This window comes from Scylla paramamosain, chromosome 7 (assembly GCF_035594125.1).
Source record: "Scylla paramamosain isolate STU-SP2022 chromosome 7, ASM3559412v1, whole genome shotgun sequence".
In the NCBI taxonomy this organism is placed as follows: domain Eukaryota; kingdom Metazoa; phylum Arthropoda; class Malacostraca; order Decapoda; family Portunidae; genus Scylla; species Scylla paramamosain.
This window is the reverse complement of record NC_087157.1, coordinates 6479724-6507500: the sequence shown is the minus strand read 5'-3', so window position 1 is coordinate 6507500 and position 27777 is coordinate 6479724. Positions and strand designations below refer to the sequence as shown.

At 41.4% G+C, this 27777-nt stretch overlaps 2 protein-coding genes across 2 annotated transcripts in view; one reads left to right on the top strand and one right to left on the bottom strand.

The window, feature by feature from the left end:
• The window catches only part of LOC135101960 (potassium channel subfamily T member 2-like), a 523352-nt gene extending 495641 nt beyond the window's left edge, over positions 1-27711 (top strand). Inside the window, 3 exon segments of the mRNA XM_064006426.1 lie at positions 20824-20912; positions 21044-21110; positions 27512-27711. The gene's annotated coding sequence lies outside the window, so the exon portion shown is untranslated.
• LOC135102469 (cadherin-23-like) overlaps positions 19049-27777 on the bottom strand; it is a 95790-nt gene continuing 87061 nt past the window's right edge. Inside the window, exons 32-33 of the mRNA XM_064007784.1 lie at positions 26891-27013; positions 19049-19858 (exon numbers count right to left, since the gene is read on the bottom strand). Of these exons, the coding sequence (XP_063863854.1) occupies positions 19711-19858; positions 26891-27013 (271 nt within the window). The 3' untranslated portion in view covers positions 19049-19710. The remainder of the gene's footprint in view (positions 19859-26890; positions 27014-27777) is intronic.

Sequence of the window (27777 nt, the reverse complement as noted above, 5' to 3'; positions counted from 1 at the left end):
TCCTGGAAGCCTGTGTGTGTGTGTGTGTGTGTGTGTGTGTGTGTGTGTGTGTGTGTGTGTGTGTTAAGTTTGTACGTTTGTTGATATATAATTATGCACTTGCTCATGAAATTACGTCAGTTTGTGTTAGTATATGTGACCTGTGTGTGTGTGTGTGTGTGTGTGTGTGTGTGTGTGTGTGTGTGTGTGTGTGTGTGTGTGTGTGTGTGTGTGTGTGTGTGTGTGTGTGTGTGTGTGTGTACGTGCAGTGCGTGAGAGATACACGAGCCAGACCATGACGCCGCCCCGCCCCGCCACATGTTGCTGGCCCGTCACTGGTCTCTTGGCCGCCTTCCAAATTCCTAAAGGAACCTGTTGCTTCCCTCCCCTCCCATTCCCCTTCTCTTCCCTTCCCTGCCCCTTCCCCTTCCCTTCCCTATCCTCGTCCCCCACCCCACAGGACCGCCTCCCTCCCCTCCTCCTTCCTCCTCCCCTCTTCAGCCTTATCCGCGTCTTCCTTTTATTTCATTTGATACGAAAGAAATCGGGTCGCGGGGAAACATTACGAATCGAGACGGAAACTCTTTGGAGGAAACTCAGCATTTTTGACTGCAACTCTCATGAAAAGAAAACGTTACGGACCTAGACTTGATTTATTGACTGGCTGGATAAACTTCCTCTCTTGCATGTGAAGGTGAACTTGAAACTATTTTTTTTTACGGTATTCTTTCCATTATATTCCAGGTACCTTGAGAAGATATTTATTGAGTTTATGGTGACTTTAAAATTTTTTTTTATGGAGTGTTATTCAGCAGGTACAATTTCAGATACATTTGTTCTGCTCTCACAAACAATAGAACATTTTATGGAGTTCGGAAATTGCCTGAAGTGTTAGGCGGGTTAATGGTGTGATGGATGACTTTCTTTTCCCTGGTGTGCCCAATTTACTCGCACGTCCTCACCCGGCAACAAGTTACGTCATCTCTGTCATCATCTACCCTCGTGGCGTAGTGAGGAGCGGCTGGGAAGTGAGCGGTCTCTTCTCTGGTTGTGACTACTGCGTGACGTGACACCGAATGTTTCCGCAGTACCAGTATTGTTTTTAGTTTTTACGTACGTGTGTATATAATTTTGAATAAAGTAAGTCACTCCTTGGAGACTTTAGGGAAATTGTTACCCTTAATGACACTGTTTTCCCGGTTATTTCTAAATGTTATAGTTGTTAATATTGCTTCATTTTAGAAACGGAAACTTTTTTATATGTTATTTTTTCTTGTCTTGTTTTTACTTATATGAAACACACACACACACACACACACACACACACACACACACACACACACACACACACACACACACACACACACACACACACACACACACAGCTCCCATTCCTTAATCCCTCGCACCAGTCCCGCCATTTTAAGAGTGCAGATAAGCCAGGCAAGACTGTTTTCTCGTAAGGTGACCCCCGCGGCGGCTCCTGCGGCGACATTGTAACTCAATCAACTCTCCCTCCTTCTCCCTCCTTCCCTCCCTCTCTTCTTCCCTCCCTCTCTCCCTTCCCTTCCTATCCTATCTTTCCTTCCCTCTCTTCTCTTCTCTCTTTCTTTATCCTCCTCTTTTGCATATTATCCTTTCCCTCCGTCTTTCCTTCTCTCCTCCTTCCATCCAATCCCTCTCTCTCACTCACCCTCTTCTTCCCTTCTCCTCACCTTCTCTCTCTTTCCCTTTCTTTTTGTATATCCTTTTTTCCCACTCCCTCCTTTCCCCCCTCCAGCCCTCCTTACCCGCCTCCCTTTCTGCATGTCCCACTTTCCGCTTCTCAACCTTTCCCTCTCTCTCCCTACCTCTCCTGTACCTTACCCTCCTCCTCCCTTACCTTCTGAACGCCTTGCCTCTCTCCTTGCTTCCTTTCCTCCCACCTTCTGACCTGGACGCTAAAACTGCTCACTTATGACTCCGGGAAAGAGAGACAGAGAGAGAGAGAGAGAGAGAGAGAGAGAGAGAGAGAGAGAGAGAGAGAGAGAGAGAGAGAGAGAGAGAGAGGGTAAGCTGACACTGATGGGCTGACTTTTCTTCACCTAATTAGTCTTAATGTGAAGGTCAAGACTGAATGGGGATCTGATGATAGAGGGAGAGGCATGCGAAGGGAGAGGAGAGAGAGAGAGAGAGAGAGAGAGAGAGAGAGAGAGAGAGAGAGAGAGAGAGAGAGAGAGAGAGAGAGAGAAGGGAGGAGGTCACAGGGTTGAAAGGAGGAAAGGAAACACCACACTCCCACACCCACTCTCTCTCTCTCTCTCTCTCTCTCTCTCTCTCTCTCTCTCTCTCTCTCTCTCTCTCTCTCTCTCTCTCTCTCTCTTTCCTTCTCCCTCACCCTCTCTCTCTCCCTCCCTCTCAAAACGACATGCATTAAATCACTAGACATTAATTCTCTGTCGTGTCCAGACTCTGCTCACTTTGTTATGCCCTAAACTTTCTCTCTTAATCATTCTGAACCCTCATCCTCGCGCATTATACTCCTGTGCATATGTTCGTTTTTTGTTTTTTTTGTACGTGTGTGTGTGTGTGTGTGTGTGTGTGTGTGTGTGTGTGTGTGTGTGTGTGTGTGTGTGCGTGCGTGCATGTGTCTAGGCGTTAAGGATAAGGAAGAGTAAGGAAAGGAACACTAAGGAATTTAAATGATCCATAAATTTTGCGCTCTGGGGCTTAGAGGAGGAAAGGATATGAAGCAAGAAAATTGAGAATTGTGGGAGATTGAAGACGAAGCAGCAAAAGGAGAACTGTACTGCATGATGAGAGAGAGAGAGAGAGAGAGAGAGAGAGAGAGAGAGAGAGAGAGAGAGAGAGAGAGAGAGAGAGAGAGAGAGAGAGAGAGAGAGAGAGAGAATCAGTCCACTTACAGCTCTAAGAAAGACGCAGGGGGCGATGATCCCTGTTCTCAGCGCCTCTTTGATGGCAGTCCTCGTGCCCTCCTTCGCCCTTATCCAATAATTCTCCCTTCCTCCTCTACTTGATCCACCCGCCCTGTGATCCAACGCCTTGCAGCGCCCCTGCCTCCCCTCCCCTTCTGTGTACTCAAGGGATTCCTTCAAACATGCTATTCAGGACGGACTAGAAACGAAACAGAGGGATAGTAGTAGTAGTAGTAGTAGTAGTAGTAGTAGTAGTAGTAGTAGTAGTAGTAGTAGTATTTGTAAAGGGAGAAGGAGAAAAAATAGCAGAAGGAAGAATGTGAATAGGAGAGGAAAAGGAAGAAGAAGAAAATAAAAGAAAAGGGGAGTGGAAATAGGAAGTAGAGAAAAAAAAACAAGTAAAAGTAGTAATAGAAGAGAATGAAGATGAAAACCAGCAAGAAGTGGAGCAGGAGGTAGAAGTATTAGTGATATTTTTTTTGTTTCTTGCTTGTGTTGCTGTTGTTGTTGTTGTTGTTGATGATGATGTAATAGCAGCAGTTGTTGTTATGATGATTTTTCACCACTAACAAACATATGAAGAATGTGGAGCGAGAATAAGAGAAGTACAGCAGCGTGTGTTGTGACGTGTGCAGGCAAGGAATGTACGGAGCTGGCAAAAATGCTTTAAAAAATTATAAAAGCATTGGAAAACTGCAAGAAAAGATGTACATGGAGGGTGTGGCAAGACATAAATATCGGACTGGTGAAGACGCAGGGATGGTGTGGTGTACATGGTGGTGATGGTGGTGAGTGTGGCAGAGTTTCGTATTCAGGAACGCTCTGCTCTTCCACCTCGATAAATTTCAAAGGCCACAGAGATGATTAGCCGGGTTCTCAAGAGTGTTTCTCCTATCAGTATTGCAGAAATCGTGTTAATCCGTCACCAAAACAAAAACAAAAACCGAACACCATAACAAAACTGTGTCACCTCAACTAGAGCCTTTTGAAAATAGCGGAGGTGCAGCGCAGAAGTGTTTCAGAATCTGGGCTTTGTCCCGGGCAGTGGTGAATGCGGCAGCTCGTGAAAATGAGTGTGTGGAAGTCTACGGTGCTGCTATGTCTGAGTTGAATTACCATTCGTATTTTTGTATTGAATTACAAAGGAGGGTACTGAGCATCTTCTCCTGTGTGTGTGTGTGTGTGTGTGTGTGTGTGTGTGTGTGTGTGTGTGTGTGTGTGTGTGTGTGTGTGTGTGTGTGTGTGTGTGTGTGTGCTGCAGATAATCTTTTCCTTTGTTTTGTTGATCTTCTTAGCCCCGTGCCTTCCTCTTCCCCTCCCCCAGTCTCCATCCCCGGTTCTCTGTCCCCCGCCCTCTCCCACCCTCAGCACACTCTTCACCTTAATGGCCAAGGCTCCCCCACTCCCCTAAAGCTGCACAACTACAGTCCTCGCACTAAAAATGGCGCTGTCTGTATTTTACGCCTTTTTATTATTTTTCCTTTATCACACGTATTTCAGTATGCGTATAAAATGAAGCAACGCACACGAACATCTTCTGCTCGGTATGTTTACACGAAAGTAATGCAAATAAGTAGTCGGGGAATATGACACAGGAAACAAGTTGTAAAAATGAATGATGATGTACGTAACTCGCGTCGCCTCGGGGAATGTTCTGTTCGAGAGAAAACAACCTGAGTAAACTTGTAACAGAGACTTTTATTTCACAAAGGAATGTTGTATTAAGGGTACTATATACTGGCAGGTGTTTCAAATGTTGCTTTTCTCACACACACACACACACACACACACACACACACACACACACACACACACACACACACACACACACACACACACACACACACACACACACACACACACACACACACACACACACACACAGGGCAAACCATACCAGTAATTACAGAAACATTCGTGCTACAAAGAGCGAAAGAAAAAAAAAGGCCTTCATTGTTATATTCCTTTCTTTCCAGTAAGAGATAAGATCAACTTACAGCTGGACAATTAGGATCATTACGCCGCCGTGCACCAATTGCGTTACCGACGAGGGAAGCTCCGTATCGTCTAACTCTCTCCCTAAATGGAAATATCTTCTCTTTTAATGCACGAACTTTATGCAAGGCGATAATTACTAGATACCGTTCCTTACTAGATATCGTGTCATGCGTGTTGATTACTTTCCTCTCTTAGTTAGAAGTGTGAGGGGAACATGCGTGAAAATTAAGAATATTTGAAGAAACAGGATTTAGACAGTATTGGTCTGGTCTCTGTTGTAATGTGTCAATTCTTTGTAACATGTTGACTGGCGCTGATTTTCTCTCTCTCTCTCTCTCTCTCTCTCTCTCTCTCTCTCTCTCTCTCTCTCTCTCTCTCTCTCTCTCTCTCTCTCTCTCTCTCTCTCTCTCTCTCTCTCTCTCTCTCTCTCTCTCTCTCTCTCTCTCTCTCTCTCTCTCTCTCTCTCTCTCTTTCGGTTTGTAGGATGGGGTCAGAGCATTCCTGCAGCGACTTTCATATGTGTGCCTGATAACCCGTAATCACTCACTCACTCACTCACTCACTCACTCACTCACTCACTCACTCACTCACTCACTCACTCACTCTGACCTATCCTTTACTTTCCCTGTTGCGTCTCTCTGTCTCATTTCATTGTCTCTATGCGTGTGGTGTTTTTTTTTCTGTTATTTTTTTGTTTCTCTCTCCCTTTCCTCTCCCCGTGCCTCAGTCAGTCCCGCGCCAGGTAGCAGCAGGTAGGTAGTGTACGCTGCAGCATCACGTTCGTCTGAAGATTTAATTAAGGAGAGTGGCAGTACAGCGCGGCCTTGGAGGGGTCTTAGTTCCCGGCTCAGAGCAAAAAACGAAACAGAAAATAAAGCGTATGTTTATCTTTACCTTGTGCACCGCTGGAGGCGAAGATGGTTTATACGCACACCAACCACACACACACACACACACACACACACACACACACACACACACACACACACACACACACACACACACACACACACACACACACACACACACACACACACACACACACACACGATTAGCCGCGACATGGGTGGAAGTCAAGCCGGCAGTGTTTCCTATCGATCCTGAAAGTCATGAAGGAATAAGTGTAGTCCATTACAGCCCAGAATTGAGAGAGGAACCCTATGCCAAGCGCGAAGTCATAATAGGGACCCGCCTGATTGGTATACCAGAGTACCTGTGCCGCGTCCCAAGTCCTGCAAAACTCATAGCAGCGGCACAATATATGACTGTCCTGCGCATCACCTTCTCCTGGCCGCTCTTGATCATACGAAGGGATAATGAATGTCCTGTGTCTCTCATTACCGTTAGTGGATTGAAAGCCGGTCGAAAATCTCGCTTCAAATGCCCATTCACACAGCGTAATTGATGTCTAGTTTTCGGGTCAGTCAAAATCATTTCCACTCCCATATTCTGTCATTGTGCCGAAGAGAGCAATTTTAGTCCAGCACTTTCATAGCCACGTGCATCAGTGAGAAGGCAGGAAGAGCAAGAGGTTGGTCATTCTCAGCTGTGGACACGAAATCAGTATGCCTCCACATGGCACCCTCTGTATAAAGCATCTACCCGTACTCACCCATCGTCCCTGCTGGTGGTGGTGATAATTGTGGCCCCTATGTGGCGCGGTGCTGGAATATAATTAATGTTGGAACGGACTACGTGAGCATTTAAATGACCTGTCCAAGCGAATAGATTAAAAACAAACAATAAACACACACACACACACACACACACACACACACACACACACACACACACACACACACACACACACACACACACACACACACACACACACACGAAGGTTCTTTTTTTCTAACAATAGACAGGGATGAGTGTCAGCGTCACCCTCACGTTACTAGGACAAGACCAGAGGGGCGGCAAGGAGGGACAGGAACATGGTGATGGTGGTGGTGGTGGTGGTGGCGATGGTAGTAGTGAGGGGAACGAAGGGAGGATATTGTCTTAATGTTTGCTCAGGAAATGCAGAAATGTAGAAAGACAAATGTACAACGAGCGAGGTAGCTGGTTAGGGGATCAGGTGGGTGGGTGAGGTGAGGCAGGTGAGGTAGAGGAGGGAGAGGGAGAGGAAGAGAGAAGGTAAGCAGGAGAGGAAATGAAGAGCACGATGCGTACGAGAACACTCAAACATTTTTCCTTGTGTTTTTAAAAGGCTTGTAAATATAAATCCACGCCCTTCCACCTCGTCCCCGCGCCAGCTTGGGATGTCCTTCACGTCGCCTCCTGCAGGGACGTGACGGGTGAGATAAGGCGTGGTGCGACACACATTTTTATTTGTGAGGAAATATACATTAGGGATATGCCGATGTGTTGCGAAGGTCACACGTCTAGTCTTTGTTTGGCATGTGAAAAGGTTGCGTGCATTGATTGGCTGTTGACTTACACTGCTCACCTCGCATGTGTACAGAGAGGGCACTGTAATTTGGAGGAGAGAAAACACAAATGGAGGAGAAAATGTTTGTTTTGCGGTTTTTTTTTTGAGTAAATCAAGGGTTATGGAAAAAAAAAGTATGAAATAGAGGCATTTTATATCTTAAATTTCAAATTCTGTCTTGTTTGCATAGAGTTTTGGTGAAATTAATATATGGGAAGAATGTAGAAGGAATGGTGATGTCCACAGGAGAGAGCGTGAGAGACAGGAGTGTGGAAATAAGCAGAAAGGAAACGAACGAACCTCCGTGTCTGAAATATTTCCCTTCTGAAAAAAAAAATTAGGTTTCCCTAAAATTGTTGCTCAGAAATTAAGGTAAATATTTTCACAGTCGCCTAATTCCAGGAATGGTTCAGTTGTGCCGGGAAAAAAACGAATAAGGAGATTAAAAATACAATTCAGAAAGGACTGTCAACAAAAAGTCTGCCATATTGTACTTCAGAAAGAAAGGTATTATGGAGGCTGCTCTCTCTCTCTCTCTCTCTCTCTCTCTCTCTCTCTCTCTCTCTCTCTCTCTCTCTCTCTCTCTCTCTCTCTCTCTCTCTCTCTCTCTCTGTAAATAGTAAATACCTTTTAAAATTTTCTTATTTGGCAGTTTTTCGTCGAATTCTACACTTCATCCAGCCATCCTCTTCTCCCCTTTCTCCCCACACCTCTCCCTTCTCCTCCTCCTCCTCCTCCTCCTCCTCCTCCTCCTCCTCCTCCTCCTCCTCCTCCTCCTGGCTGCCTCTCCTTCCCCCTCCACCCCCTCTCCCTTCCCTTGCCTTGGTTCAGTTTTGGTTGAGTGTCGAAAAGTAGGCTGCTGGTAAACAGACCGGCTGTGTGAGTGAGTGAGTGAGTGAGTGAGTGAGTGAGTGAGTGAGTGAGTGAGTGAGAAATGAGTGAAACAAGGGGTGAAGATGGGAGTCAAGAACCGAGTGAGAGTGCAAGTATGGAGTGAGTGAATGAATGAGGGGACCAGTGATGAACACAAGTGGTGCGTAATTGAGAAAGAAGTGAGAGAGAGAGAGAGAGAGAGAGAGAGAGAGAGAGAGAGAGAGAGAGAGAGAGAGAGAGAGAGAGAGAGAGAGAGAGAGAGAGAGAGAGAGGGGGGTGATTTTGTTTATAGCGGATATTATATAGAAAGGCAATCAGAACTGTCACTGAACGGGAGAAAAGAAGGAAGAACACCTCCGGGCTGGCCACCTGAATCCGGAGGGGCGACGACCACTTGCCAGTTTTATCCAATTTCAGGCGAATCTTTTCCTCCCTCGGCGTGAAAAACAGCGGCGCTTCCAAATATATCGCTCACTAATCTCTCTTTCATGAAATTACTCTTCGCTTCCATGAGGTTGTTATTAATGTGTGTGTGTGTGTGTGTGTTTTAGGTTCCATCCTTTTTTATTCTTACATCTACTCATTCAATATATACCACCTCTCCGTCCCAACCTTCCCTCCATCTGTCAAACCCAGCCAATAACACCCAGAACCTCATCTCACCCACAGCATGACTCTATCCAAGCACTGAGCTAACCTTTAAAGACAGAATGAAAAAGAATAATAAAGGTGATGGGTGACTCGCTGTACCTTTTTATAATGCATGGTGGCGGGCGGCTCTACCATGGTCAGTTCCTCGGGGATTTGACGTACCATAAACCTGGCACGATGGAGTTTATCGGGTCATCTCTCTCGCCGTGTTGAACGTAACCCGGATTTTTTTTATGTAAGAGCGCTTCTGGACGAGTGCAACAAAATTTTACAAAAGGCCCCATGAACGTGCCAGTCCCTAAAGAGAACAGTCCGAAAGGGGATCCTGAAATTACCTGAAGAAGTGCCTTAAAACCTCTCTCTTGAAGGAAATTAAGTCATAAGCAGGACTAAATACTGTAGGGTGTTCCATAATTTGCTAGTCAAAGGGAGAAAAGACTGAGAATTCTGGGTAACTCTTGCATTAAGGAGATGGACGGAATAGAGGTGAGAGAAAGCAGAATGTCTTGTGCAGCGATGCCGTGAAATTGGGGGAGAAATTACACTTCTCTCTCTCTCTCTCTCTCTCTCTCTCTCTCTCTCTCTCTCTCTCTCTCTCTCTCTCTCTCTCTCTCTCTCTCTCTCTCTCTCTCTCTCTCTCTCTCTCTCCGTCATTCTATAACATATTAAGTTGGTTAGAGTGTAATGAGCCTGTAATGATCAAGTACGAGATGAAAGGAGCTCCAAATTGAATAATAACTAAGAGTAATTATGTTGAAATATGAAGAACTATTAATAGCAACATAAATTTACGGGACAGAACGTTCAAGGATGTCAAATAATAATTACACATCGATTCACCTTAACCACACACACACACACACACACACACACACACACACACACACACACACACACACACACACACACACACACACACACACACACACACACCGAGGCCATTACCCACCTGTGCGTAACAACAAAGACGACAAAAAACCCTTGAAGTTCACAGTAAACAAACAAACAAACAAACACACTCCTATACAATGGCCACTCGCTGCATAATGTATCAACTTCAATCACACTCTATAAAGTCAACAGTGACCAACCAAAGTCACTCGAGGCGGGGAAAGTAAGTCAGGACAAATCCCTTTACCCCTCCCTTAGTAAATTAATAATGTACACATACACGTACCGGCCTTTGTACAGAGAGAGAGAGAGAGAGAGAGAGAGAGAGAGAGAGAGAGAGAGAGAGAGAGAGAGAGAGAGAGAGAGAGAGAGAGAGAGAGAGAGACGTAAAGAAAAAGAGGAATAGAACAGAGGATACGGACTAAGAAAAAAGAGAAGCACGATGTAGTTGGAAAATAAAAGGAAAACGAAGATAGGAGTGAAGTCATGTGAAGAGGAGGAAGAGAATGAAAAAAAAAATGTAGAAGGAGGAAGGGAGGAAGGATAAAGATGTGGATGAAAAAGGAGAGGAGAGGATGAGGTCATGTAAAGAGAAGGAAAGGGAAGAAGAAATGTAGGAAGGGGGAAGGATAAGGATGTGGATGAGGAAGGAAGGAGAGGAGAGGCGAGCAGGAGCAAGGCAGCAGCAGGGAAGGACAAAACATTCTGGTCACGAATGTTAGTAATGGAACTCGCCTCCAGACCCTTACGGTGAGAGAGGCACGATATGAGGCGGACCTTCGAGGGGCAAAGACCATTCTACGGGTTTGAAAAGACTTAAAGACTTCCCAGTGTAGTGCCCATGAAGGGAAACACACTCAGGAGACCAGCAGGAAGGGGAGAGGCTCTGTGTGGGTGGTGGTAGTGGAAGAAGGGAAAGTGTTGTAGGGAAGGAAATGATTGTGGAATGAGTTAAGGTGTGGATTTAGGTGAATAGATGATATGAGGTAAAGTGGAATGGTATATTTAGTCATGGGAGTGAGTGAGTGAGTGAGTAATGGGTTTATGTATAGAAGTGGTGTGAAGGAATGTGGAATATCTAACTATATCTGAGGAAATGAGTCAATGAATGAATGAGTGACTTTATTACGAACTATATTTTGTGAGTTATCCATCTGTCACCTTCCAGAGTACACATTGGTCTGGTACTAGGCAGGAAGAAACGCCGGGAGAAACTTAATTGTAGTGGTAATAGATAGATAGCTAAATAGGTAGATAGATATTTTATTGACCACAAACATTATATGTATAAAGTACAAGTATTTATTAATTCAAACGTATGTGATAATTTATGACTGTGGTGCTAAATCCTAAATATAAATGGCAGAAAGACGAAAATATCATCCAAAATAACCATGGAAAAATAATTTGATAACATAAAATGCTAGATAAGAACATATCATAAAACGAAGAAAATAAGTAAAAACGAAAATTGAAACTTTAAGACTAAAAGATTACAGGTGCTGATGCAATGTTGTTGCAGGTGTAGGGGCCCCCTCTGTGTCGCCACCACCCACATTCCTCTCGTCCCTGGTGATGGTGGAGTCCGTGGGAAGGCAACGAGGTGGAAACACGGGTCTTGCCACTGATGTGCACCCGCCCCTCATTAGCACTACATTACCTAACAGCCAGGTGTGGGAGGGAGGAAAAGAGGGAAGTAGAGAAGGATCATAGACAAGGGCTAGAGAGGGAATAGTGAGGAAAGATTCAGTAGGGAGGGAGGAACATGACGCGTGAGGAAAGAGGGGAGGGGAGAAGTGAATAAGATTAAGAGCAAGTCATGTCCGGGATAGAAAAAAAAATATTCAGTGCAAAGGGAGGAAGAAATTAATACTTGGAGGGAAGATGAAGGGTTATAGATGAAAAGTGAAAAGATTGTGCATATAACTTCTCGAATACGTTTATGGAGATGCTTCTCTTGAATATGATAGGAATAAGTAACTGTAATGAAAGCTTCTGAGTATTTGGGGAGGTTTGCTCGCCGCGCCTACAATGAACCGGATTGGGGTGTCGTAACTTGTTTAGGAGGAAGTCACGATGAAGTTAAGATCACACGTAGAAAGATGTGACTTGGGTCTTAACGTGATTATCGCCCAGCCCTGCACACCTGCTGCCCAAACGACCTGTAACTAGTGGTGGTGGTGGTGCTTTGTGTGTGTGTGTCTGTGTGTGTGTGTGTGTGTGTGTGTGTGTGTGTGTGTGTGTGTGTGTGTGTGTGTTAATTCGAAATCATGCAAATAAGCTGTTTGGTGTGTTATGTAATTGTCTGGTCTACATTAGGTCCTAATATCGTTATATCACTAGTTACCGTGTGTGTGTGTGTGTGTGTGTACATTGTTTTCTTGGTGTTTCGTACTGCACTTACCTTTTCATTTCTTAGGAAAAAAAAGGAAACACACACACACACACACACACACACACACACACACTCGCCCATCCACCCACCCACCCACCCACCCACTCATTCTCTCTCTCTCTCTCTCTCTCTCTCTCTCTCTCTCTCTCTCTCTCTCTCTCTCTCTCTCTCTCTCTCTCTCTCTCTCTCTCTCTCTCTCTCTCTCACAAATACCTTTACAACTCAGACCCTCGACTAATGAATTTCTCAGTAACACTTTTTCTTTTCCTTTTTCTTTTTTTTTCTTTTTTCCTGTACTAAGCAACCCAAGAGAACATCATATTTTTACCTTACCATTTGTCTGTGTTTACTGCTGAAAATGTGCGTGTCTATACCTGGGCGCCTGTTATGTGGCTGAGCGAGGAAGCACATCCCACGCTGTTAAAGTAGTCAGTCTCGTTGTTCGGAACTTGTGGCTCGTTGACGCAAAGTTAGTGGGCCAAGTTTGTCGGAGGAGAGGCCTGAGGGGGAGAGAGTGGTGCTGGAGGGAGGGATCGGGCGAGGAAGCTCAGACTGAGTAAGAGTGAAATGTCAGAGAGAGAGAGAGAGAGAGAGAGAGAGAGGGGGGGGGGAGGGACCTCGGAAGAATGAAGAGTTCCAAGAGATTCGGTAATAAAAAAAAAGGAAAGAAGAAAGAAAGAAAGACGTACGAGATGGATGGACAGACGAACGATAGAGCAAAAAGATTTCAAACATGTATGCGGAAGGAATAAGAAATACTGATAAGAAGAAAAAAAAAGAAAAATACACATCAGATTCCAAGAGAGCGAGGCATGAAAGAGGACGAGGACGAGGCTCTGGGAAGAAGGAGCACAAAGGCGAGTAGCGAGCCCCTCTTAGCTATTAATGAAGACTAAACAAGGACATTGGCGAAGAGCTGCTACTGTCAACGCCTAATAAAAAACAGTCCAGAAAAGAAATAACAAATCCTCGTAAAAAGACGCGACGGCAAATGAGTTTCCGGTTCCGCGATGTACGAGAGAGGAGAGATCCGAGACGAAGCAGGAAATGACACATATGCTGGAGGTGTACTTGCGTTGCTGTTGGATGTGCCACTTAATAGAAAGATCTTGTATCCTTCTTCTGCATCAATGGGCTTTATGACGGCCAAGGAAGATGAAGTTTCTGTCTTTATTAGTGCATGGTGTAGTGTAGTGTTCGCCCACTTGTCTGTGAGTGGCTTGCATTTTGAGACGCTCTTTTCTCTCCCCACGACTACTTTCAAAGCCTACAAACATGACTATCCGTATTTTCAAGAGTGTTTCTCTTGTTCATAAAGTGGAAATCTTCTTAATCTGCCATTAGAACCATAAAAGCACACTTAAAAAAACTGTGTAGCTTTTGAATGTACATAGTTGAGGTGCGACACAGAAGTGTTGCAGAATACAGTTCTGTGTGTCAAGTAGCGAGAAGTGTCTGTAGCGGCGTCCCTCATCCTTCACTGGCATTCCCTGGATCTATGTGAGCCGCACCTTCACTCGCCTTCCACGCGATGGCCAAAAAATTAAACTCTGACTGACGAGGAGGTTACGAGCAGTTTCCTCCGGCGGCGCCTCCCCAGAAGCGGCGGAAAGAGGAGTTTCCTTTTTTACGGTCGCAACATAACAAGTATGCGCCAGCTTTTATGGCCTCGTCAATGGCCTCCCTCGAGCACAGCGTCTCTCTGCTCCAGTGTTAGTACCGTCCGTCATGAATCTCTCTCTCTCTCTCTCTCTCTCTCTCTCTCTCTCTCTCTCTCTCTCTCTCTCTCTCTCTCTGGTAATCTTTTCTCAGAGGAAATCTAATAATGTGCTCTGAAAAAGTTTCCGGAGTGTTCGTTCAGTCCTGCGTGTAAGGCTCCGAGAAAGGGACGAAGGGAGAAAGGATGACGTCATCATCATCTACATATCAAGGCCAAAGGAAGGTTCTACACACACACACACACACACCACTCCGCCCCAGTCCTCGCTGCGTCAGCATTCCAGACAGCCCCCCTTCTATACACCGCATTAATGTATTTTACGCTGAAGACAAACCCAGGAACTTGGAGAAAAGGTGGTGGTGGTGGTGATAATGATTATGCTTGTAATAGTAAAAATAACTGTATGAGGAAGAAAGAAAAAAGAAATAGGAAGAAGAAAAGAAAAAGGAACAAGAACAAGAAAACAACAGCAACAACAACAACAACAACCACTCAACGTTAGCGACTGCACATAGGGAGGAAAAAATAGAGAAAAGAAAAAAAGAAACCTATTATTGAGTGTGACGAAAAAGCCGTAGCACATGAGAGCCGATTCTTAATTCACTGTATCAATTTATGGCTTCCCACAGCGAGCGAAAGCATCATAACTTTTTATTTTTAACTATAGTATTCCATCATCCCTCTGTCTTTACCCCCTTCGTTTACAAGTATTCCCGTCTGTCAATTTAGTTAGGTTAGGCTAGGTTACGAGTATTCCCGTCTTGGTCAATTTGGAGTGCGGTGAAGTATGGTGTGGTGATGGGACTGTTTATAATCATCCTTCTGTGGGTCTTGCTGGTAGCAGCCTCGGCAACCTCTTGTATCTTATGTATAAGATTGCGATAACTTCTTGTAATCTTGGTAATTCCTCTCGATGTTTATATTCTTCCTCCTTCATTTCTTCCTTCTCCCTTTCTTACTTTTTTTTTTAATTTCTTCCCATCTTTCTTCCTTCTTTTATTCTTGCTGTCTATATATATATATATATATATATATATATATATATATATATATATATATATATATATATATATATATATATATATATATATATATATATATATATATATATATATATATATATATATATATATATATATATATATATATATATATATAAAGGCCACAGGGATTATTGGAGTGTTTGCCTGTTAACTATGTAGAAATGTTGTTAATATGTCAGTAGAACAATAAAACATCCTTAAAAGCGCGTATAACTTCAACAAGAATGTAGTAGAGGTGCGACGCATAAGTGTTTCGGAATATAGTACACACTGGTATGTATTTATCTACTTTGTATACGTTTCTATAGTATATTTATTTATGTGATTTCATTAAGTTTCTATATTAGCAAATCTCGTCCCTCATCTGCATAAGGTACGTAGGTTCTACGTACCTGCTTGGTTTCTGAATGCACACCGTATCGATCTTTTATTCTACTTATAGATTAATTAAGAATCCATTATTTCCTTACACTTTTTCCTGAGACGATCTAGCTTATAAAACAGAACAGTCAGGATAAGCACAGCAAGAATCTAAAATATCGCCAGCTGGACTTTGCAACCAAGACTGTGAGCTGGAATCGAGCACTCAATCTTTCATTAGAGAGTCGACCTTTGTACCACTGAACCATTCAAGCCCTGAAAGACACCAAAAAGGGTGGCGATCCTTACGATATCTGATGGACAAAAATGGTTGCATTCATTTTATGTATTAAATATGAACGTATACATGGCATTAAGATGAAACCACCTCTCTCTCTCTCTCTCTCTCTCTCTCTCTCTCTCTCTGGTTATAGTCTTGAAGAACATGTTCAGCTTCCTTTTCCACTTCGTTCGGGGCGCTGACGTTTTGATTTCCGGAACATAATCACTTGTTTTGTGGTTGTTCGGCAGTCTTTCTCTCTCTTTTACTGCGGAACACGTCTCAAGACTATCACAGGCATCTCTCTCTCTCTCTCTCTCTCTCTCTCTCTCTCTCTCTCTCTCTCAGATTAAGGAAAAAAAAAATCACACATTATTCGTGAAAGATTATAACTGCCATATAACATCGATTCGAAACCTGTATGGCTGTGGCGGCGGCATGGCGACAGGCCGAGTCAAGGAGGATCAAAGCACGGGTGTCACCTCCTCATGGGTTGTGTAAGCTTGGTATGTAAGTGAAAGAATATAAGATAGCGAGGTGGTTTAATGACGAGCGCCGCAGGGAGTCATGTAAATGTCGTTTCAGTGAAGCGAAACAACCGCCTTACATCATGTTCATTATCCAGTACGAGATATGTGCGTATCTAATTAATACTGCGGCACGTGTTCAACGTTTTTGTTTTTTTCTTGATAAACACTAGTTACTAGTTTGAAGAACAAAAAAATTGGTTAAACACGAGACAACCGGTTATGTACCTAGTTGAATCTCTCTCTCTCTCTCTCTCTCTGCTTATTTCACGCTGACTGAGTGCTGTAGATGCCATACAATTCAAGAAAATAATTGAGTAATATTGTCTGCTGTAAGTCATTCGAACAGAGCTCGCTGTTTTCATAAATCTGGAATATATGATTGTTTGAAAGCCAATACATTATGCTTATTTTATCAACATGGGGCTTGCACGTTACCGTCGAGCTTGAATTGAGGTCTCATAGCAGGCTGGCAACTTAATGCTTCAGTGTGTAGCTCAAGTCAGCACCACCGGGCTGCAATACGCCCTTTATGGACGAGTAATGCCATCGGGTGCCCTAGAGCCTCATTGTTCATTTATACTCACTTGAAGAATCCTTTGGGCATTTATTACAAAACAATGGCGCTTGTTTTCCTTTAGGCAATAGTATGAGCAACATTCAAACAATGGTACGAGTAGGATTCGAAGCAGTGGAACTAACTGAGAGTGAGAGACGACGTCAGTCCTGACCGCGGACGTTGTGGGGTAACACAGAGGTCGCAGGTTAGATGTTGTACCCTCGTAAACTTACATTAGTATCTGTATTATGTGATGTGGTCATAATTTTACGAAGCAGCCGTACTGACTATTGCCATGAAGAGCCAGTGGGTCCTTTGAATTGACTGGCAGTCGCCGGAAAGCCTTGGTACCCCTCGCCGTAACCAGTGCCGGGTACAAGGTACACCAGTTTAATTTTCTTAAGAGATTACAGTAGTGCCGTTACTATCCTATCAATGTTTAGTTTTTGTGTGTTTATTTACGCACAGAAGAACTGAAGGGAAGAAAATGTTTATAGCGAGAAAGAATTATGTTGTGACGTCACTGATTTTCACTTCTCCCCCCCTCGACGCTCCACGTGGTGGGTTGTTCTTTAGCAATTGTTTTCTTTGTTATTTTATATTATTGCACATCCAGAGGTCACGGCATTGATTTCCCTAGGCCGTCACTTTGAAATGTTGGTTGCACAGCGACAATCATCACCCAGTGGAACTTTCGTTTTTTTTTTTTTCTTTTCTGGACGATCACTAGTCCTTGTCGTAACAGCCCATTACTCATGTTGGTAATACATGGACGAGAAATAAAGGAAATGGGGAAAATAAAGCAGCTCAGTGTCAAGAGGAAGACTGATGGTGGCAGAGCAGACTTTTTGACCCTAACCATGCAGAGCATGGTAATTTACTCAGCTCTAAAGAGACACAGGATGGTAAAAGCTAAGGCTCCCTTCCTGTGCATTATTATGGAGACAGAAAATGCAATTGCTTTTTTATTTCCCAAATTTTAAAGACAACTTGTACTGTGATGTAGCAGACTAAATATCGTTTATGATAAAAGATAAGAGAGAGAGAGAGAGAGAGAGAGAGAGAGAGAGAGAGAGAGAGAGAGAGAGAGAGAGAGAGAGAGAGAGAATGTATAATACAGCTCAAATCATTTAGTAGTTAATGTTTTTTTTGTTGTTTTTAATCTAACCTGGTGGAAAGTGATGTTCATGGAGGAATTCCAAGAAAGTCAAAACAGACCTGATTATATTAGATAAAGAAAATAAATAAAGTTTAACTGATTAATGAGGTAATGGAATCATGAGGATATTCCTCCCCCATATCTCTCTCTCTCTCTCTCTCATCTGACAAGTTTAGGTCTGCCAAATCACAATATAAACATTACCTGTCTCCAAAGTTCAGGAAGTAAAACACAGTTGTATTTTCTGTCACTTTATTAACTTTATTGCCCAATACTGCCAAGATACAATCACAGCTGTCCCCAGAATAGAATGCATAGAGGGATGTCTAGCTTGATCCACTTTTTTTTATGTATGTAGTTGGGCTGTAGTAATGTGCCTGCATTTTCAGAAGAGATCCCCAAAGCACTGACATTTTTACACATCTATCTGTATAAGTAATCATGTTTCATTAGAATATCTATCTGTATCTAATGCATGATCCTAAGAAGGAGGGGTCGAGATTGAAATGTAGTGCTCATTGTGGTTTGACTACATAAAAAGAATGGCAGAGATGATAGAGATTGTATATGAGTATATGAGTATGATAGATACAGTGCCTCTGTAGTGCTGTGGCTATCATACCTGGCTAAAAATCTGCAGGCCCTGGTTCAAATCCAGGTCAGGTACTTGGTGCACAGCTGTTCATTCTTTCTTCCAGCTAGTTATTAAATGGATACCTGGGAAAATGTGGAAAAGACTTAAGTGCCATACTCTTGTTGCCTCAGCTTGTAACTGTATCGAGCAATTATTTCTTCTCACTTGACTTTATTTTACATTTTGTCCAGATCCCAAAATACAACTTGCACTTTTCATAATGCCTTTGTAGTCATTAGAAAATATGCATGCATGTCAGTATTGCTTCTTGATTATCCACATTCAGAGGTGAAGTACAGGGTAAAAGAAGCATAAGTACATGATGGATTGAGAAATATCTTTAAACATAGGACAGTGTGTGTGTAAAATGGTTATATGAGGGAATACTGGTGCCCACTGTACTGTACTGTGCTGAATGAAACATGGAATATGTGGGTAGCATAGAAGAAACTGTTAAATGTAATGGAAATGAGGTGTTCGAGGAGTATGTGTGGTGTAATATAGGAGGGATAGAAAGAAATTAATGTGTGTGTATGAGTGTGTGGTGCTTTGTCTGGGCCACCATGTATGGGATGGCTGGCTTGGTATATTGACTGATAAGCATATATAATTAAGGTTAAGAAAACAAATGAGTAGGAACTTAAGAAAGTATTTTATTATCACCATCCAGTACTAGAATTCGTTGTATCAAATGGTACTAGTATACTGACATGACTTTGCAGCGGACAGTGAAAAAATCTAACCTAAAGTATAAACATTTATCTACAATATGAAACACTGATATGAAAATTGAGGAAGCTTTGCAAAATGTATGATAAATAATATTTCATTTTCATGTACAAAAGCTAAATCATCGAAGCAGGGAACTTTGTACAAAATATCATCGATGTGGCACCCACCATACAATCACAGTGAGCTATGAAGAAATCACGTCAATGAGTAGTTTAACAATAAATATGAATGAACAAAATGGGAATAAGTGAAATCTATGATATGTGGATTCACCAAATCTGGCAGCTGTTTACTAATTCCAATATATCAGGCAACACGTGCACTTGTCGACAGTAAATTAGTCTGAGTTACACATCAAAGTACACTTGTAACACACATCGGCACAATAAGTTGCATTTGAGCTTGAGCATCACCTATACTGATTTTCTGAGAATAAGTCAAAGCCTATCATTGCTGTCTTGTGAGTGACTATATGAACACCTGAGGACTTAAGACACTGCAAGTACTTTCATAAAAATGTAGTACAAGTTATGAAACTATATATTATATTTCTTTGTATTGTGTCAGAGCTCAGTGGTTTCAAGTTTTTTGTCAACCAAGGGGTTTGCAATCTTGTGGAAAGTCTGGTAGAGATTGGCTCGATACGTGTCGTTGATATTTGGGTGTTCATTGTTCATCAGCTGGGTGTTGGACCCCACGGTGCTGGACTCCCTGTGAGAGAAAGAGAAAAAATTTACTTTGCAATAAATTCAATTACATACTGATATCGATATGTAGCAATATGTTAAGATCACTTAACAGTGTAAGTCTTTGCATTCAAAACTCACCATAAATTCCTTGAATGCTGCTACTGAATAATGATACATTTAGAAAAGGCTATCATCATGTAAGGTGCCTTAGTTACAGAAAAAGTTGCATTTCAAATAAGTAATCATAATATTGCTTTCTAAGGAAATTACTCCTACACTTTAAACATCTTCAATTACTGAATAAATATAAATACTTGTCACTACAGAAACCAATTATATACTTATTTTTAAACTTAAGTGAATATTAACTTTTCTCAGGGAAAGAAGTACTTGTATGCAATCAGTGGGACTAAAAACTGAAGTGCATAACATTGTGTGGAAATGTGTATGGTGATGGTGGTGATGGTAAAGTTCTGTTCTTTCCCTTTACAAGAATTACTGTTGCTACTGCCATTACCATTACCAACCATGTTACCATGTAATATCTTGAACACTTAACAGCTACTATTTCCACATCTTTGCTTAGAAATGTTTCTTTCTTCACTTGTATGATCACTGCTTTTTTATTTTATTCTCATAGTTCTTGGATAAACTTTAATAAGTAGTTAGGTGCCATATGGGAAAATCTGTGAATGGTGAACCCATGAATAAGGAGGGAGCTATTCAGGTACTGTTTGTGGAAGCATTATTATCCAGAATTATACCAGTCATAAAATACTGTCTTGGCAAGCAATACTTTATATTCCTCATTCTTACATTTCACAACCCTTTTCTCTCCATAGGTCATCCTATATAGAAATTTTGTAGGTTCCCATGCCAGATTTAAATGTCATAGAGCCATAAATGCAACTGCTTATTGCTTAGAGCCCTTTACAATTATCTAACCATCACTGTGTACACAGATAATGATCTGAAACTTATTTACAGGCTCAAGACAGGAGTGGGAGGAGGACTGGCAGAGAAGCAGCAGCCGGATGTCTGCCTACCTGACTGTTCTCAGAGGAAATAGAAGTATGGTAGGAAGGTTTGGGAAGTTCAAGTCATACTGAGAATTCATAGGCTTCAGTTAACTGATATAATGCTTACAAGATCCTTCAATAATGACAAACCATATCTTCAGTAACACTGAAACTTCTTTGTATTTCAGTTTTCTTCAACATAATTCATCAATAATACCTTGTCTTAAACCTCTTCCCACACCAACACAAAACCAGGTGAGTATTAAGATGCTTCTTTATTACCATATTTAAAAATCAAATACTTAGGACTTAAAGATGTAAAAAGGTAACAAACCAAGATTAATTATCCAGTAGTGAATAAGAATGTTTTTTTTTTTTTTTTCTATCTATACTGGCTACCACCACTGCAACTAAAGTCATTGTAAGCCAACCTGATCCAGAGGCTGTGCCCTATGCCTTCTCTTCCTGTTTTCAGCAAGGCAGCTGATTGGTGCATTTTCTCACCCCCCCACCAGCTGGTGGGGGGATGAGAAAAACTAGCAAAGACGTCTCAGAATGTTTAACTTCATAGAAGTTGTTTTAGTTAGCGATGAGATGTGAAGTTTCAGTTTAGATCATAAGAAAAGGGCGGACCAAGGATGTTCAGTGTAGAAGAAGGGGACAGTTGAGTGTCATTGATGAAGAGGGGATAGTTGTCTGGAAGGTTGTGTCGAGTAAATAGATGGAGGAATTAAGTTTTTGAGGCACTGAACAATACCAAGTTTGCTCTGCCTTAATTAGAAATTTTAGAGATCAGAAGTAAGGTCTTCTGTGGCTTCTCTGCATGAACTGTTTACTTCCTGAAGGGTTGGACATCTATGAAAAGACATACAGGGTGGTATCATCAGTGTAGGAGTGGACAGGACAAGAAGTTTGGTTTAGAAGATCACTGATGAATAATGGGAAGAGAGTGCATGACAGGAAAGAACCCTGAGGAACACCACTGTTAATAGATTTAGGAGAAGAACAGTGACCACCTACCATAGCAGCAATAGAACAATCAGAAAGGAAGCTTGAGATGAAGTTACAGAGAGAAGGATAGAAGCTGTAGGAGGGTAGTTTGGAAATCAAAGTTGTGCCAGACTCAATCAAAAGCTTTTGATATATCCATGGTGACAGCAAAAGTTTCACCAAATCTCTAAAAGAGGATGACCAAGACTCAGTAAGAAAAGCCAGATCCAGTAGAGCAGCCTTGATGGAACCCTTACTGGTGAACAGATAGAAGCTTGTTAAGTGATACATGTTTAAGAATCTTCCTGTTGGGGATAGATTCAAAGACTTCAGATAGGCAGAAAATTTAAGCAATAGGACAGTAGCTCGAGGAATTAGAATGGTCATCCCTTTTTAGGAACAGGCTGAATGTAGGGAAACTTCCAGCAAGAAGGAAAGGTAGATGTTGACAGACAGAAATGAAAAAGTTTGACTAGATAAGGTGCAAGCACAAAGGCAAGCACAGAGGCATAGTTTTGGAGAAAAATAGGAGGGACCCCATCAGGTCCATAAGCCTTCCGAGGATTTAGGCCAGTGGTGGCAGAGAAAACATCATTGTGAAGGATTTTAATGGGTAGCATGAAGTAGTCAGAGGGTGGAGGAGAGGAAGGAACAAGCTCTGAATAAACAAAGGTTTGCATGAAGAGTTCAGGTTTAGAAATAGATGAGATGACAGTGGTACCATCAGGTTGAAATTAGAAATAGATGAGATGACAGTGGTACCATCAGGTTGAAATAAAGGAGGGAAAGATGAAGGAGCCAAGTTATTGGAGATGTTTTTGGCTAGGTGCTAGAAGTCACAAGGGGGAGTTAGTTCTTGAAAGATTTTGACACTTTCTATTAATGAAGGAGTTTTTTGGCTAGTTGGAAAACAGACCTGGCATGATTCTGGGCAGAAATATGAAGTGCATGAGATTCAGGTGCTAAAGGCTCAAGTACCCCTTGTTGGCCATCTCTCTATCATATATAGCACAAGAACAGATGAAGATGAAGGGAGAGGAAAGCCAAAGCTGTTGGTGAACAATGGAATCTCCAAGAATGGAGATCTTTGTAAAAGGGAAGAGAATCAGAATGTGCTCCACTTTGGAAGTAAAGTAGGCAAAGAATTTCTTATAGTCAGAGGAGTTAGGTGTGAGGCATATAGAACAGATAAATTTAGATACATACTCGTATATCTCTAATGTAGAGGTATTGCCTGATTATGGGGATAGCAACTGTAATCAGCCTCTCAAACATCACATCATATCTTTTTTAAGTAATATCAATGTGCTGTGAAAAATATGAATTGTTTGGGTAACCTGTATTTATTTTGTGGGCTGATCAGCTACAAAACTGGATCACCAAAATTAAGTACAGATTCATATACTCAACAAGAGAGCTAATGCCAATCTTGGCAGATATTGATTTTTTTCCTGAATTTGATTTTTTCCTGAATTTTAAATTTTTTTTTTAAATTTATATTGTGCAAGAAGCTGGTATAGAAAATCAGACAGCAATGGTGGTAATGTATTTTTCATAATTACCTCACAGCAAACAAGTGATAATGGTAATAAGATCTGGCAGCATGACTTGAGATACCTTGATGATTTTTGTTAATTGTGTTCTTGAGGTTAATATGCAAGATACTGTCCTTATTTGGAAATATCTGGTTGTCTCATCCTGACTGGTACTTTCAAGAGGCCATAGTGAAGCTGTTTTCATGATTCTAGTGATAGAACCTTATCAGTAACTCTATCATTTCATATTATATACCTGCATAATGTCATGGCTCTTGCACAGTTGGTGAACGCCAATCTTGTCATAGTGGCACACACTGCTTGGGTGGTGTATTTTAATTAAGACCTCCCAGCAGACATAAAAAATAGCCAGGAACAAATTGACATTTTGGCATCTCATGTGCATCTTTCCTCCTCCCTATACCCATAGCAACAATGACCAGTGTTAATTACTCGAGTCCATATTCATGGTGTCTTTGGTGACGTGTAATCAGCTTTTTCTTGGATTGAAACGCATTATGTTCTCTTCTTTCTTTGGTGTTTTTAGTGATGAGTGCAAGGCAGACAAGTCATGGTGATATCATTCCATCATACATCTCCACATGTCAGGCTTTAATGGTGTCAATATAACAAAACATGTGAATTAGAATAGAAGACATGAAAGTTCTAAAAGCATCATACAAAAATTCACCAAGAGAAACAGTGAGGAATGATCTTTTCACAGCTCACTGGTGGCATTCCTTCAGCTACCTTGCTGTAAAAATCAAATTAGAGTTTAACTGCCTTAATAGAAAACAAATTATTCCAACTGCCTTCATAGAGAAGCTAGTAGCCACAAAACAAATTAGTCCAACTGCCTTCATAGAGAAGCTAGTATCCACAAGAGTTTAAAAAGGTAAAGGGATGCCACCACTGTGGTTGTGAAAAGACAATTATTCATTGCCTTCATTGATGAATTTTTGTATAATGTTCTAGAAGCCTTGCGTTTTTTAAATTAATGTTTTGCTATATCAACACCATTCAAGCCTGATGTGAAGATCTATGATGGAGTGATATTGCCTTGACTTATCTGCCTCACACTCATCACCACAAACAGCACAGCATGATCAGAATATAGTATGTTTCACCCTGAGCTGGTCATTGTTGCTATGGGTGTGAGTGAGGAGGAAAAATGCACTTGAAATGCCATTAAATAAATTTTTGTCCCAGCCCAATTTTTGTTTCCTGGAGGCCTTAAAAAAAAAAATGCACTCCACAAGCAGTGTGTGCCAGTGTGACACAAGATCAGCTTTCATTGACTGTAGCAAGCCAGCATGTTAATTCCTGCAAGACATCTGCCAAGGACAGTGCTGTGTTATTGCTACTGTACATATGCTTGCTGTAATTTACATAGTTACTATTGGATTTTGTGGCTTTGCTGATTTTCTGTGACCTCTACCAGTTCAAAACACTGACAAGATTTTTAATAATGGTTCTGCAGGAGGCAGGCCAAAACCAACAAAAGTGAGCTGGCTGATCTAGCCCAGTTGACAATTTGGTAGTGAAAGCAAGTCCTGAAATTTTTGAGAAGGCATGGCAAAATCCTGTTTTCTTTTTGATACAAAACACCACTGCTACATTGTCACCTTAACTGGATCAAACAACTCACCTACTTTCTTAAATACATTCTTTCTCCTTTAGAACAGTCATCTTGGCTATCTAGTCTGTAGTTTTGACTAAACCTGCAAACCCACAAAACCAAACTGTATATAACTGTGTAAATCCAAGCACGGCAGATAACACACATAATACAATTACCATAATAGGAGAGAGAGAGAGAGAGAGAGAGAGAGAGAGAGAGAGAGAGAGAGAGAGAGAGAGAGAGAGAGAGAGAGAGTGTCAATAATTTGGGTGCTGCTTACCCATCTTACTCCACAGCAGTTCACCACATCTCTCACATATGAAGTCTGCTTAATCAAGTTTAAGTATCCAATCTTAGGCCAGAGGACAAAAAGTTTTGGGTCCTAACTCTGCCCTAAAATTTAAGCCTCTAATGAGTCTGTCCACTTACTCTATGCCTGTCTTTCTGTCTGAAACATTTCTTTAAGACATGTTCCAGAATGGCTTCCAAACACACAATTATGTCCTGTATTATGTTTCCTTGACCCAAATTAGATGCTTAGCTGAGAAAACAGCCAGAAATTACAAAGAACCATTCTGAAAGAGTAGGGAGCCTGGCCAACCTGAGGAATTTAGTGCAATGCCATGAAGTCATGGATCAGATACCAAGAATGGGCAGGGGCATTGTCATGATTAAGGTACCTGCTGGCTGACTCCAACAGATCCTGTCTTTTGTGTTCAATTACATTTTCCATCAGATCCAGGATTTTTGTCCATGCACAAAAACCCTGTGGTTGGCCAGGCTCCCTACTCTTCAGAAATGTTTCCTTGTAATCTCTGGTTTTCTCAGCTGAGAATGCTGCTGAAAAAGTACTGAAGAGACATAATGCAGGTTGTGACAGTGTATCTGGTAGCTGTTTCAGGATGTCTTTCAGAAATGCTTCCAACGTTTTTACTGGAATGACCAAATGGGGGTAAGCATGAGGAGTTTCAAGGGCCTACTTGAAAAACACTTGTTATTACCCAAAAAAAGTGAGCAACCTGGCCTAAGGGTAGATAACTTTTTGGACAGACCTACCATATGTGAGGAGATTTGGTCAGCAGCTGTATTCTGAAATCGTACTGTGGATCTCTGGGCTGTGGCAGAGAGAGGAAGGAGAGAGATTAAGATGGGGAAGCACAGGTGTATGTGTACATAAGAATAATGTGTGTAGTAAATCAATCTTTGTCTCGACCTATCCCCATAGTATATGGCCCTGACATCTTAAGAGGTTGTCTTTTAGGTGGGAGAGGACTGATCAGTGACCACATTTAGTGGGAGCATCACAAACTTAGGGGCTGGATTAACCCTGCTTCCCCCCCACCATTCAGGACCAGTCAAGACTCTCATGACCAATTCACAACTATTCACAACTGCTCCAGTAACATAACCTCTTTTTTCTTTTTTTCCACTTCATATATCTCAGTTCTGTTCTTCAATTGCCTTACAATTCTCACATCAAATTCAGTCATCCCTTCCTTCCTCATTAATTTCTTTCCTCTCCCAGGTTTAAAGTTCAAATATTATTATTATTATTATTATTATTAATATTATTATTATTATTGTTATTATTAATTAATCAATTTATTTTCTTTTCTTCTCGTTTAGTTTTATTTCTGTAATCTCACATCCTACTGCAACTACAAGAACTGCTGTCAAAGAAAATTAGATACTCACATTTTAAACAATATTCCCAAAGGCACTGATACTATAAACTTTATTACAGAGTCTCCTAATCACATTTTAAACAATATTCCCAAAGGCACAGATACTATAAACTTTATTCCAGTCTCCTAAATTAGAATACAGGGCCACTTAATTTGTTATAAGTTAATGAAAATATACTATATACAACTGCAAGCAAGCCTCACCTTGATAATGGGTTGGGCACATTGCTCTGAGTGATGTAAGGCACATCACGGTCACCCCGAGGAGAAAGGCTGTGAGGATCCACTGCATTGTCATCCAAACTGTCATTTCCTTCACTTTGATGACTGTAATGTTAATTTTTTTTTTTAAATATGATTTTGTAAAATTTAATCTATAAATGTATTTCCTGTACTGACAAAAATAAAAATAGTATAATTGTCGCAAAAACTTTTAAGGTTACTTAAGAGTAAATAAAAACCAAAAATCCACTCAGTGTAAATAAAGTGCTTATGTACTACAGCATAATAAAGACAGAGTGAGAGTTATTTGTACAAGGTTTCAAATGTAATGGAAACCTCTAAAGTGCAAGAGAGATGGTGATATCATATGGTGCCTAGATGATGGGATCTGGAGAAGTTCATGCAAGGCAACAACATACTTAAGGCAAAAGATAGTTAAAAGTACACAAAAAAAGGATGACATTTATATATATAATAAACGTTACTTAAGGCAAAAGATAGTTAGAAGTACACAAAAAAAGGATGACAATAAACATTAATGTATAAATTGTTATATATATACCAGACATGGATCTCAAAATGAAAGTACATTTTATTCCACAGCCTAAAATGATTGGATGAATTTTGGAAGAAAAGACAACAGGAGACACAGCAAGAGATGAATGCTTGACAAGAAGAGAGACCATTCTGCTGTGACCAGGCCATCCCAGAAGTGGAAGTGAAGATTGAAAAATATAGGTACATAGGTAACCTTACAATGTGTACTGTACGAAAGTTTTCAATAAATCAGGTTTAAGAAATTTCCAAGTACTTTCGTTCATTAGAACAAAGACCGTAATACAGCTTGTGAAACTACATACAAGAATATC